Below are 14,524 nucleotides of genomic sequence, written 5' to 3'. Positions count from 1 at the left end.
GTGGAGTCTCTTGAGCCTGGTGGTTAGTGCTTTCAAACTTTTGTACCTCCTGCCCAAAGGAAGGGGGGAGAAGAGAGAATGTCTGGGGTGGGTAGGGTTTTTGATAACGCTGGCTGTTTTACCGAGGCAGCGAGAAGTGTAGATAAAGTGAATAGAGGGGAGGCTGGTTTCCATGGTGGGCCGAGCTGTGTCCCTAACCCTCTGCGGTCTCGGGCTGAGCAATTGCCGTACCGAACGAGAGAGGGTGCTTCCTGAGGTCCATCGATCAAACTTAACCAGGGTCAATGGGGATATGTTGAACTGCTTTAGCCTCCCGAGAAAGTTGAGTGGCTGGTGAGCTTTCTTACATGCTTTGTGGCTTTCGCATCTCTTGCCTGATAAGAGAGGGGAGAAGGGAAAATGACTGGGGTGGGGAGGGGTTCTTGATTATGTCAAAGCAGCAAGAAGTGTAGATGGAAACAATCTCAGTGATTTGAGGTGAAGTTCAGGATCTTCCTGTAACGTAGAATGACATGTGTTTATTGATCTTGCAGAAATAACCCGCACCCTTTTATTTAATTGTTCCCTGCTTTCTTCAGACTGTGGAGCCAACGGATGTGTTCTGGAAGTGCAACTTGGCAAACCCGCACACGTCTCACTGCCTGGCCAGTGGGGAGGTGATGATAAGTACAATTGGTGACCCGTCTGGGAACGCCAAAGGTAAAGTCTCAAAGGCAACGGCTCTCATAAAGAGAAGATATAAAGATATTTAGATTAAATTAGCTTTATTTGCCACCTGTCCATCAAAACATACAGCGAAATGTGTCAGTTGTGTCAACGACCGACACAGTCCGAGGATGTGCTGGGGGGGCAGCCTGCATCATAACACAGCCACAGCTTACTAACCCTAACTTGCACACCTTTGGAATGAGGATGCGGGGAGACCCAGGCAGTCATGAGAAGACTGTACAAAGTCCTTACAGGCAGCAGTGGGAATTGAACGCAATTCACTGGTGCTTTTGAGCACCATGCTAACTGCTATACTACCAAGCCACCCCTGACAGAGCCACGTGCAGACAACTCCTGTTTTCCAGAGAAGGTGGAGTCGTGTCATGTTTTGCTTTATTTGCTTATAGATACAACATGGAACAGGCCCTTCCGGCCTAAAGAGCCACATTGTCCGACAACCCTGGCCTAATCACAGGACAATTTACAATGACCAATTCACCTACTAATCCGTACACGCTTGGATAGTGGGAGAACTGCTGTCTGTGCTGTCACAAGGTGAATGTCCTGACTCCTTACAGACAGTGCAGGAATCGAACTCACGCACCCCCGCACCCCAAGCTGTAAAAACGTCGCGCGAACCGCTACACTACCTTGCCACCCTCCCGGAAAACAGTCTGCATCGTGATCTTCAAAACACAAAACTGCACCTTCTGGGCGAGAACCAAGAAATATGTTCTGAACAAAGTGAGTTTTGTAGTGTGTCCGGTGCCCATAGTGCTGCCTCCTCTACATCAGAGAGACCTGACACAGACTGGAGGATTCTCTTTGTCAAGCACCTTTGCTCCGTCTGTCACAAAAGGCAGGATATGTCTGAAGTATGTTCAAGGTTGCTTTGCTATTGGCGTGTGCGCAGTAAAAAAACTTTGTTTTGCCTGCTGTCCATAGTTTCATTGCCCACTGTCCATAGTTTCATTGCAAGGGTGAACTGAGGTAGTACAAGGAAAAGCAACAACAGAAAGCAGAATAAAATGTGACAGTGCCAGAGGAAATGCAGCGCAGGCAGACGGTAAGGTGAACGGTCATGAGGAGAAAAATGATGAGGTCAAGGGATGATTGTACGTAACTTGGGGAATATTCAAGGGTTTGGTAACAGTGGGGTAGAAGCTATCCGTGAACCTGGTGGTACATTCCTTCCGCCCAATGAAATCAGAATCAAAATCAGGTTTAATATCACCAGCATATGTTATGAAATCTGTTGTTTTGTAGCAGCAGGTCATTGCAATACATAAGTAATGGCCTGGGTAAGATTTCTGCTGCTATGCTGTGAGAGATTCTATTTCAGCAGTTTTCTGTGAAAGCAGTGTGACCTGCTGGAAAGAGTGCTTTGGCTTCGGCTAAAGATAAGGAGCCATGTTGCCCAATTTAGGAATGTGTGTCAGCCAATCAGGATGACATTGAGGGATGTGCGCGAGAGCTGTGGGGAAGAGTTTTCTGAAGGACAGCGGTCTCGTTTCGGGTCTTTTGGCGGGAGCTGCAGAGCGCAGGACAAGGAAATTGGCTGCAGAATGCTGTCGGAAGGAGAGTCCCCGTTGCAAGAAGCGCTTTGTGCTGACGAATGGCTCCTGGGAGGAAGGGCCAATACTCCTGTGAGAGAGAGAGAGGCATTTCACTTGAGATCGTCTTCAAGAGAAACTTGGAATGTGGTGGGTGCCTTCATGTAGACCAGTGCGTGAGAAAAGAGACACCCCACCCCCACCGTCTCCAGACTGAGCTCCCATGTTTATGTGCATCTTGGACTGATTTAACTGTAACGGACCCATTTATTTTCCTTTTCTTTTTCTGTAACTGTTAAAGTTGAAAAATTTGTTAAATATACTTTCTTTATAATTTTATGTTGGCGCACAATCTGTCATTTCTGGGCTTTCCTTTAATCAGACCATCACGCCGTTCCTGTTTGGTTGAACCCCTGAAGATACCAACCCGAGACGTATTGTTTATCAGAGGTGGCCTTCTGACCACTGGGTCCCGTGGCTGTTAGCAGAGTCGGCTAACAAGCCAAGTCTGTATATGGGCCCAGCTCAAGCTCCATCTTCAGAATCTTTTCCATTTCACCCAAAATACTGGACCCAGTATCTTTTCTCTTAGGCCTACCCAGCAGTCATACTATTAACGCACATCAGAAAAAACTTTTTAACATCCTGACTTTTTGTGCGAGGAAGAACATTTTACTTTGTTGGATATCCGATAAGGCCCCTGGACTTTCTGGTTGGTGTGAATTAATCATGGAATATATTCCTTTGGACTTTTTAACATGTATGGTACACTCAAAAACAAAAAGTTTTCATAAGACATGGCAACCTTTTCTACAATATGTAGATGTAAACCTGTCTGCTATACTAATAAAGGCTTTTGTATAGGATGTGGTGGTGATGTCTGTACTTTGATGGAAGTGTTTTGTTAGCTGATATCTGTGAGGGGAAGAAATGTAAACGTACCTAGAAATTGAAAGTTTTGTTATGCTGAGCAAAACAAAAAAAAAAGTCTGTATATGAGCCCTGGTGAGTGAGTGTGTGTGTGTGATATGTATATGCAATAAAACGTGCCACTAGCAACCCACCAATTTAACACTAGTCTAATCACGTGACAGCTTACAATGAACAATTAACCTACTAACTGATACGTATTTGGACTGTGGGAGGAAACCGGAGCACGTGGAGGAAACTTACACATTCCCCAGGGAGGATGCACAGTCTCCTTACGGAGGATGCTGGCATTGAACTCTAAACTCTGAGGCCCCGAGCTGTCATAGTGTCACACTAACCGCTAAACTGGTGCCCCTCTTTAATCTTTGACTCTCATCTGCTTTGTCAAACAGGTGGCTTTGTGTTACTGGACGGAGAGACGTTTGAGGTGAAGGGGAACTGGGAACGCGAGGGTGACGCGGCTCCCTTCGGGTATGACTTCTGGTACCAGCCACGGCACAATGTCATGATCAGCTCAGAATGGGGCACACCCAAAGCCCTTGCCTACGGATTTAAATTGGAAGATGTTGAAGCCGGTGAGTGTGTGATAACGTAAAAACCTGCTCCAAACTTTCCTTGTGCTGGACTCAGAGATACGGAAATCTGAATCCATGCCAACCATCAAACAACCGATTCTACACAAACACGTTACCATGTCTCCACTCCACACACCCTCACCCACATGTACTCACACTCACAGACACACAAACTTGCACGGACACACTTACACAAACACAGACACACACTCTCACACAGACACACACACACTCCCACACACACTCCTCTCTTTCTCACACACATACACACTCTCTCACACACTCACAACCACACTCTCACACACCCACTTACATAGACACGCACTCACAAACACACACACACTCCTCTCTTTCTCACACACATACACACACTCACAACCACCCACTCTCTCACAGACACATAAACTCACACACACACACACACACACACACACACACACACCCCTATTGTGTTAATTATTTGTGACACAATGTGGATCAGGCCCCTCTGGCCAGTAACCCGTCGATTCAACCCTAGATTAATCACTGGACAACTTACAATGACAAATTAACCTACTAACTGGAATGTCTTTAGACTGTGGGAGGAAACCAGAGCACCCGGAGGAAACCCATGTGGTTCACAGGAGGGACATACAAACATCTAACAGAAGGCGCTGGAATTGAACTCTGAACTCCGACGCCCCAAGCTGTGATAGCATCGCACTAACCCCTACACGACTGTGGGATGTTCACAAATAATTATCTCCACATTATAACCCGTAGTTATGTGTATCAAAACTGATGATAATTGTCAAGAAGTTTGAGCTGAACTAGGCTGTATCTCTACGAGCCAAGCTTCTGTTCATCCACAATGTCTGTCATTTCCTTCTGCTACCTTCCTGTAGCCTGAACTCGCAAGCACCTCCCTGTCTCAAAGGGATTTCTCAGTCCTTGGATCAACACCAGGGAGACGTCATGGCCAAGAAAGCTCACCAGCACTTCTACAGCCTCTGAAGGCTGAGGAAATTCGGCATGTCCCCGTTGACCCTCACTGATTTCTCCTGATGCACAACAGCTTGGTAAGGCCACTGCTCTGTCTGGGACCACAAGAAAGTGCAGAGAGTTGTGGACACAGCTCAGCACAGCACAGAAACCAGTCTCCCCTCCATGGGCTCTGTTCACACTTCCCGCTGCCTCAGTAAAGCAGCCAGCATAATCAAGGACCCCTCTCACCTGGACATTGTCTCTTCCCCATACAAAAGCCTGAAAGCGCGCACCATCACACTCAAAAACAGCTTCGACCCCACTGTTACAGGACGATTGAATGGTTCCCAGGACTCGAGACCTCAGTGGCCCTCACACGTTAATGTCTGCCTGCACTGAACTTTCTCTGTACAATGCTCTGTACCAGTTACAATGCTCTCCACAGTACACCTCCATGTTACACGTTATTGTTTTAGCTCAATGCCGGAACTGTAATGACCTGATCTGTATGAACCGTGTGCAAGATGAGCTTTTCACTGTATCTCGGGACAAGCGGCAGTAATAAACCAGTACCAAGGGCGATGATGCAAGTTCATTCACCATTCCTGAACGGCAGCAGATCTCTGGCTCCCTGTGCGCTCGAACTTCACCTGTTCTCCTCTGGCCAATCTGACCTTGGCCTGCCTGTTCCCTACAATCCCCAAATCCCCATATTGGCTTAAAATCCATCCATCTCAGTCAGAAATATTCGGTGAAAGCCAACACCGACGGCTCCTGAACCACCAGTTATTACCCCCCAACCATTAGGCTCTTCAACCAGGGGAGATAACTTCGCTCACCCCATCACTGAACTGTTCCCACAACCTATGGACTCACTTTCAAGGACTCACGATCTATCTATCTATCTGTCTGTTTTCTTTCTGTTGTATCTGCACAATTTGTTGTCTTTTGAACATCGGCTGTATGTCCGTGTTTTGGATACGGTCTTTCATTGTTTCCATTGTGTTTCTTTGCATTTCCTGTAAATGCACACAAGAAGGATTGTACGTGACATGTATGTACTTTGATAATAATTTACTTTGAACTTTGAACCTGTTGTGTAGAGAATTCCAAAGCGTTTTGGAGAAAAAAATTCCAAGTCATTTTGCCAGACTCTGCTCTTACTGCCTTCTCAATCCCTCAATCAGAGCGGCTGCCCTGTGTCGCACATTTTTCTGTTTCTGAAATACATTCAATGGCCACTCCATTAGCCACAGGAAGTACATAATGAAATGGTCACTGAGTGTACATTATTATTCCTTTAACGCTCAGTCTGAGTCCTGCAAGTGCCCACCGAACAGCATTGTGGGAACGCCCTTACCACACGAACAAACTGGCTCACTCCTCAAGGGCGTTTAGGGAACATCAGTACGTACTGCTCTGACACAGACCTGTGTCCTATGAACAATTAAAAGATAATCCTCTTATTCCTTCTGTACTCTAGAAATACAGGGGATTCCAGTTAATTGGGACTCATTATGTTGGCTCAATTAAATGGCTGACCTAATTAACCGAATTTTCATGGAAATAGATAAAAAGGCATAAAAAACACAAACTCTGTTTAACTGAGTAACAAATTATGTATTTAAATGAATTACAGAATAAATTAGAACATTAACAATACTAATACAGTACCATTAAACTGTGTACTAGTTTCTAACAGTTATTATTTGAGGAATTCGTCCGCTGTACGCTGGCATGTTCTTTTGTTTGACTGTAAATGAGAGAAACTTTGAACTTTTTTACTGTGACCATGGCCTGTTCTTCATCAAGTTATGGTATTATTGCACTGTTGTAACTATATGTTATAATTATGTGGTTTTTGTTAGTTTTTCAGTCTTGGTCTGTCCTGTGTTTCCATGATATCACACCGGAGGAATATTGTATCATTTCTTAATGCATGCATTACTAAATGACAATAAAAGAGGACTGTGTATCCTCATAATCTAATCTAATCTAACCTAATTTAAATGAACAAAATCAGCGTAGACACCTGATGTAGATATTCGAATGCCTTCAGACAATGCTTTCAATGATTGCATCTTCCAAATCTTCATTTTCATTGTAACAATGAAGATGATTGTTGATACCTTCAAATTCATGCTGCAGGAGAGGGGCATGAACATCAATTTCTCAAACATCCAATAATTTAACCCCCCTCCCCAAAAAAACATTCCTCATTCCCTTTTTCCCTCTCTCACCTTCTTACCTGCCCATTGCCTTCCTCTGGTGCTCCTTCCCCTTCCCTTTCTTCCATGGCCTTCCGTCCTCTCCGATCAGAATCCTCCTTCTCCAGCCCTTTATCTCTTTCACCAATCAGATTCCCAGCTCTTTACTTCATCCTTCCCCCTCTCTCAGTTTCACTTATCACCTACCTCCTTGTACTACTTCCTCCCCTCCCCCACCTTCTTACTCTCACTTTTCCCCTTCCTTTCCTTTCCCCTCCTGATGAAGAGTCTCAGCCTAAAATGTCAACTGTTTATTCCTCTCCATAGATGCTGCCTGGACTGCTGAGTTCCTCCAGCATCTAATGTGTGTTACTCTGGATTTCCGGCATCTGCAGAATCTCTTGTGCTTCCGATTCTGATTTTGATGCTCTCTTCTCTCGCACAAACTCACGCTTGTCAACGTGAAAACTTATTCACCCTGCCTGCATCAGATAAGAATACAGGGGCTCCCAGGGCTACAAACGACCTGACTTCCAAACATCGCGACCCTACAGAAACATACCTTCACTCTCCCCATCACTGAACTGTTCCAAAACTGCCTTGTTAATGAGAGAGGTCAGGGGAGAATGGCCAGACTGGTTAAAGGACACTTTGAAGCTTGAAGTGGATGGGCTACAGGAGCAGACGACCATGAACACACCCTCAGTGGTCACTTTATTAGGCTCAGAAGGCACTCAATAAAGTAGCCACTGAGTGTGCGTGGTTTGAAAGTAAATTTAATTTGAAAGTACTAGTAAAGGTCTTAGGTTTTCATGGTGAGGTGGGATTTGCTTCTTGTAGGACACTACGGGCACAGCCTTCACGTTTGGGACTGGAACAAGCACACGCGCATACAGACCATTGATCTCGGCAAGGACGGGTCCATTCCCCTGGAAATCCGCTTCCTCCACGAGCCCAGTGCCGCAGAGGGGCTGGTCGGCTGTGCTCTGAGCAGTTGTGTCTTCCGCTTTTACAAGACAGAGGTAGGCCCACGAATCAGCATGACGTCTCGGTGTTATTATTGGTTCAGTGTTATCGGAACGGTGAAATACAGTTTCGCATGCCATCCAGGCACACCGTGCCATAGATCAGTACACCGAGGTAGTAAAAGGCAAAGCAGAACGCAGAATAAAATGACGTGCAAGGGGCACTGCTCTCCCACTACGGGAAAGGTGGCAATACCATGGACGAAAGGGCAGGGGGAGGAGCGCCAGAAGGAGGCGATGGGCAGGTAAGGAGATAAGGTGAGAACGGGAGACAGATATGGGGAATGCTCTTTTCTGGCTGCTGCCGTCAGGTAGAAGTACAAGTGCCTCAGGACTGGCACCTCCAGGTTTAAGAACAGTTACCACCTCTCAACCATCAGGCTCTTGAACAAAACGAGATCACTACACTCACTTGCCCATCCACTGAGATATTCCCACAACCAATTATTTCACTTTAAAGATCCTTTACTTCATCATTTCATGCTCTGGTTATTGAATGCTATTTATTTATATTTGCAGTTGCACAGTTTGTTGTCTTCTGCACTCTGGTTGATCTTTCATTGATCCTGTTATAGTTACCATTCTATAGATTTGCTAAGTATACCCACAGGAAAATGAATCTCAGGGTTGTATGAGGTGACGTTTATGTGCCTGATAATAAAATTTACTTTGAACTTTATTTAAGGGGAACCTGAGGAGAATCTTCTTCAGACAGAGGGTGGTGAGAGTGTGGAATGAGCTGCCAGCACAAGTGGTGAATGTGGGCATGATTGCAACCTTTAAGAGAGTTTTGGATAAGTACCTGGATGGGAGGGGTATGACCCAGGTATGGGTAGACGGGAGTTGGCAGAACATGGGCTGATACAGCTCTGGGTCTGCGCGTCCACTGGGAAAGTCAAAGGTCCAAAGTCTAGGAATCAGTGAGGCTGCTGTAGGCCGCAGGCGGCCTATCCTGGAGTTGGGGGACTGTCTGTTGGTGTGGGTGGATGGAAGTGAGAAATGTATGTTTTGATGTCCATGTGAGGAATAAATGAATCTGAATTGGATCTTACCTTAAATTTTGATTTTTCACTGATTTCCCTTCCATTCCCACAGAAAGGAGACTGGGCTGCTGAGAAAGTCATCACCGTTCCTGGGAAGAAAGTTGAAGGCTGGATGTTGCCAGAAATGCCAGGCAAGTGAAAAAATTCCACATCGATCGGGCGATAGTCTTACGCAATGACAATTGTAGATAGAATTCACACGGAGTCTGGGGCTCACCTTCAGAATAAACCTACTCTTCATTACAAGCTGACATCAACAGGGGAGTTACTAATCCTAGAATGAATAGAGTCATAGAAAAGTACATCACAGAAACAGGCCCTTTGGCCCATTTAGTCCATGCCAAAACCTGAAATGCTTCCTGAACCTAAGTTTTCATTTGAGATGTTAAAGGCAGAATTTCATGGCATTTTCTCTGGATTGAGGAACGTCCAATCAGCAAGTGGCATTGTGTAAAAAGACCCACCTTTCAGTCAGGTCTGCATTCAAGATTTAAAAATCATTCAGCCAGAGACTCATTCCACCGAGATGCAACACTGAGCGTCATAGGAAGTCATTCCTGCCTGTGGCCATCAAACTTTACAACTCCTCCCTTGGAGGGTCAGACACCCTGAGCCAATAGCCTGGTCCTGGACTTATTTCCTGGCATAATTTACATATTACTATTTAATTATTTATGGTTTATTACTATTTAATTATTTATGGTGCAACTGTAACGAAAACCAATTTCCCTCGGGATCAATAAAGTATGATTATGACGATGACTAAAAGCGGAGCTTCAAGCCCGTTTTCTCTGAGTCAGATAATCAAAGTCAGTGGCGTGTAAAAAGAACTATCTTTTAATCAGGACGGCAATTGAGATTTTAAAGGCAGAGTTTTGTGGCATTTTCTCTGAGTTGAGGAAGGACCAATCAGCAAGAAGGATTCATTAGAAAGGGACAATTAAAAATAACTCAAGTGCAAACAGCAGCCATTCATTTGGAATGTGCCGGTGTTTAAAGTGGCTTTGGCTCATCAGGCTTCTGTGAGGTAAAGTATCTTGCAAGTTTCTCTTTCCTGCCTCCTCTCCCCCCTCTCTCTCTCTTCTTTTTTGTTCATCCTTATCTGGGCATAGATAGTGTCATGAGAACGGCTCCCAGGGCAGTGTCCTGCACTGTGGGAAGTGGGAAGTCTGGGAAACCTCCATTCTCCTGGAAAACACATCTGCAGCAGGTGCACTGAGCTGCAACTCCCGAGAGAATGTATTAAGGAACTGAAGCTGCAGCTCGATGACCTTGGACATACGGGAGAACGAGGAGGTGATAGACAGGAGCTACAGGGAGGTCGTCACTCCTAGACTGCAGGAGACAGGTAACTGGGTGACTGTCAGGAGAAGGAGGGGACATACACAGCCAGTGTAGAGTACACCTGTGATCCTTCTCCTCAATAACAAATATACAACTTCAGATACTGTTGAGGGGGATGACCTACCAGGGGAGCCACAGTGACTGGGTCTCTGGCACTGAGTCTGGTGCTGTGGTTCAGAAGAGCAGAGGCGTGAAGTGGACTGCAGTGTTGATCAGAGATTCCCTAGTCAGAGTGACAGAGGGTGCAATGGAGACACTCGGATGGAATATTGCCTCCCTGGTGCCAGGATCAGGGATGTCTTGGATCGGGTCCATGACATTCTCAAGAGTGAGGGTAAGCAGCCAGAAGTCTTGGTGCATATTGGCACCAATGACATAGGTAGGCAGGGTGAGGAAGTCCTGAAGAGAGATTTCAGGTAACTAGGTAGAATGTTGAGAAACAAGACCTCCAGGGCAGTAATCTCTGGATTGCTGCCTGTGCCACATGTCAGTGAGGGTAAGAACAGGATGATTTGGTAGGTGAATGTGTGGCTGAGAAACTGGTGCAGGGGGCAGGGGGGCCGGGGTTCAGCATTATGGATCATTAGGATTTCTCCTGGGGAAGGTATGACCTGTACAAAAGGGAACCCAGAGGGGTCCAATGTCCTTGACGGCAGGTTGGCTAGAGTTGTTCGGGAGGGTTTGAACTAATCTGGCAGTGGGATGGGAACTGGAGTGATAGTGCGGAAGATCAGGTAGTTGGTTTACAAACAGAGGCAGTGTGTAGTGAGACTCCCAGCAAGGAGTCTCTGATGATAGGGCAAAATTACAGTCAACAGGATGAGTTGTAATGTAAAAGGCAGACAAAATCAAAAAGGCTGAGTACAGGACTGCAGGTATTATATGTGAATGCGTGCGGTATACGGAATAAGGTAGATGAACTTGTAGTGCAGTTACAGATTGGCAAGTATGATGTTGTATGAATCATGGCTGAAAGAAGGTTATAGCTGGCAGCCTAATGTCCAAGGATACACGTTGTATTGAAAGGACAGGCAAGAAGGCAGAGGGGTGGCATTGCTCTGTTGGCAAAAAAATCTAATTAGTTCATTAGAAAGAGGTGACATACAGTCAGAAGATGTTGAACCATTGTGTATAGAGCTAAGGAACTGCAAGGGTAAAAGGACCCTGATGGGAGTTGTATACAGACCCCCCAAACCGTAGTAAGGATGTGGACTACAAATTACAACGGGAGATAGAAATACATGCCAAAAGGGCAATGTTACAGTAATCATGATGGTCTTCCATATGCAGACAGATTGGGAAAATTGGGTTGGTGCTGGATTACAGGAGGGGGAGTTTCTAGAGTGTATATGAGATAGCTTTTTAGAGCAGCTCATGGTTGAGCCTGTTGTAGCGTGGATGAAATTACCAGAGAGACAGAGTCACTGGTAGGTACAAAGCAGCTTCTTTATTCGACACAAGGTACAGCAGGCATCATACGGACGGAGACACTTTCCGAAGAAAGGAATGTGGGCTCGATATTTATATGCTAAACACAAAGGCAATCGCTACTTAAGAAGTTACAGACAATGCATAGACAACGCTTCCTTTTGAAGCTACATACAAACATCACACCTTCAGATTTCATCCTTTCCTTCTGACGCCAACATGTCTGTGTTGGTATCCACAGCCTTTAGTTCAATCCACAGTACATTTATTTGGCATTTTACGTGCTAACATCGAAGACAATTAATATTTATAATGTATAGGTGATACTGCCTTCGAAACTACAGCATCAGGCACCAGAAGCATCTGGTATTTACACCTTTTAGGAAGCCCATTGTGGTGGACTCAATCCACAGTCCTTTGTCAAACAGTTAAAATAGAAGTCTGGTGGCCAAAGTCATTTAAGTGTTAACAAATCATCTACCCAAAAAGAAATCCACTCTAACAGTCCCTCCTCTTGGCCCCCCTGGACAAATTAAATTTGTATCAGGAAAGGCCAACCTAGGGTGATCTGCTGAAATAGGGCAGCAAAAATGCCCTGTCTTGAAATTCCCCCCCAATTTTATGTACCTCGATATCTATCCTAGCATTACCTACCAAATGTTAAACAGAGAGGCTGTTCCAAGTCTTTAGGAATGCAGCTCGTTTCATGTGCCTGCAGGCTGACTGCATCTTAAATCACATTCCTTTGTCTTCGGCCCTTTATCCTCTGGTTGCTGAAACTCTCCTTCCAGGAGCACCCACAGGCTCTCTGATCGATGTACACGAAGGGGTTGGGGTGGCCTCTACGTAAATGTCTGCAAGGACTTCTCCCTGGTGGCACCCCCTTGCGAACTGTTCCGTCGATCACTGGCTCAACTGCTGAAAAGGGCCCAGCTCCTCAGACTGGGGGTGACTGCTTCCAGATGCCGTGTGCAATCTGAAATGCCATCGAAGTGGTGGAACTTGCCATCTCTGCTTTAACTCAAAAATCCCTCCCCGTCTATTTCCCAAATAACTATGCTATAAAATTAATCATCTGCCTTCAGCAACCAGCCTTCTTTACAGAGTACCATCATCATCACGCTTTAGCAGGCTATTCATGGTTTTCCACACGTTCTCCGTGTCTTCTGCCACGCTCTCAGCGTTTTCTGCCTTTGCGTTTTCTCCGGGTATGTTTTCATCAGCAGTGGTCAGGTCTGGCATGGCCGGCTGGTGTTCCTCTCTTAGGTTCTCTGTAATTACATGGTTACTGGGTACACTTGGTTCCCCACTCCGTCCGTGGGAGCAACAAGAGGGTGAGTTGTATGCTTTAACCTGAGTCCAGTGTTCCCACTGGCTGCCTCGCCGAGTCTGTACACAGACGCATGTATCATTCGTTAAGAGTACCGTCTGTGGTCCTATCCACCTGGGGCAAACCCCGGCCTTTCTGGCAGCACCCTCACCATGACTTGGTCGCCAGGCTGTGGAAGGACTATCCCCTTTCCCTTTGGCTCTTTCTGATCAGCGATTCGCTGTTGTTTCGCTCGGTCCTTTAATACTTTAAATTGATAGTAACTTTTCCCCCTGCTTTTTAGACGTCTATCTGGATGTTTTCCCAGGGTCCCCTCGGCCGAGGCTGATTTGCCCGCTGCAGCTTTCTGCCCTTACCAGGGTTATGCTGGGCACAAGTGATAAACGGCGGCAGAATTTCTCAACATTCCCACGTGTCCAGCACCCACCTGGTCCCTTCTTCACTCCTTTTCTCCTCCATTTTCCCTTCTCTTCTGCCTCTACCTCTTCACATAATTTTACTAAGCTGGCTTCTGTCGTTTCCTCCTGCACACTTGCAATTTCAATTGCCTCTTGTTCCCCTGCTTCCTTATTTGCAGTAATGTCTGCCCTCGGAGGAACTGGGGAAACTTTATGTTCTGGAGTGGCTGCAGTCTCTCTGAGTATCCCCTGGTGTTTTTGTTCCTTCGCTATACCCTGAACAGCGGTCAGAGTGTCAGTTTGTATAGGGTCCTGCTTAGGGGGTTTATACAGACCCTCCTCGATTTTAACTGGGTCTATCTCTACCTGCTCAGAATCTTGCTTGTCTCTAGCCCACACAGCTGGGAACTGCTGACAGGGTAACCCAGAGACACCATCCTGGCTCCAGTCTCTAATGATCAGGGCAGCTGCGCCTATGCTGGCCAGGCCGTGTATTCTGTTGGTTGTGCACGTTCGCTGCCCCTGGCTCGTCCATACTATTTCTCCTTTTCCTGAATCTATAACAGCTCCTGCTTCCCTTAGGATAGCTGTTCCAATGATCATGCCTTCATTATTTGGACATACCCAAAAATACACTGGAAGCTGTACTCCCCCGATTTCTAATATTTGCTTCTTGCTTCTTTCTGCTTTTACTGTTTTCCCTCCTACACCCCTGATATAACTGGCCTGTCCGGTTGTTGGTAAGGATAAGTCTGTTATCGATACAGATGCCCCTGTGTCCACTAACATATTGCATTGCCGTCCCCCTAACAATGCCGTTGTGTACATCCGCGGGTCACCAGCGCTGGCAGTGGAGCCTGCTGCCACATCTTTTCCTGACTTAGAAGCCGTCTTTACTAGTTCTATGATTTGGTCAGCAGTCAGACTGGACAGACTGGGTGCTGATGGGGTGAGTGACTGGGTGTCTGCCGTCTCCTTCGCCTGGGGTTTCCCCCACCCTTTTGGACACTGTCTCCAGCT

The 14,524-nt window shown here is 46.1% G+C and overlaps 1 protein-coding gene across 1 annotated transcript in view; it reads left to right on the top strand.

The window, feature by feature from the left end:
• The window catches only part of selenbp1 (selenium binding protein 1), a 44,415-nt gene that overhangs the window by 13,670 nt on the left and 16,221 nt on the right, over positions 1 to 14,524 (top strand). Inside the window, exons 5-8 of the mRNA XM_063041717.1 lie at positions 579 to 699; positions 3,584 to 3,766; positions 7,777 to 7,958; positions 9,057 to 9,135. Of these exons, the coding sequence (XP_062897787.1) occupies positions 579 to 699; positions 3,584 to 3,766; positions 7,777 to 7,958; positions 9,057 to 9,135 (565 nt within the window). The remainder of the gene's footprint in view (positions 1 to 578; positions 700 to 3,583; positions 3,767 to 7,776; positions 7,959 to 9,056; positions 9,136 to 14,524) is intronic.

Source organism: Mobula hypostoma, chromosome 2 (genome assembly GCF_963921235.1).
Source record: "Mobula hypostoma chromosome 2, sMobHyp1.1, whole genome shotgun sequence".
Classification (NCBI taxonomy): domain Eukaryota; kingdom Metazoa; phylum Chordata; class Chondrichthyes; order Myliobatiformes; family Myliobatidae; genus Mobula; species Mobula hypostoma.
The sequence above is the reverse complement of the archived record's forward strand: the minus strand, read 5'-3'. Positions and strand labels throughout refer to the sequence as shown.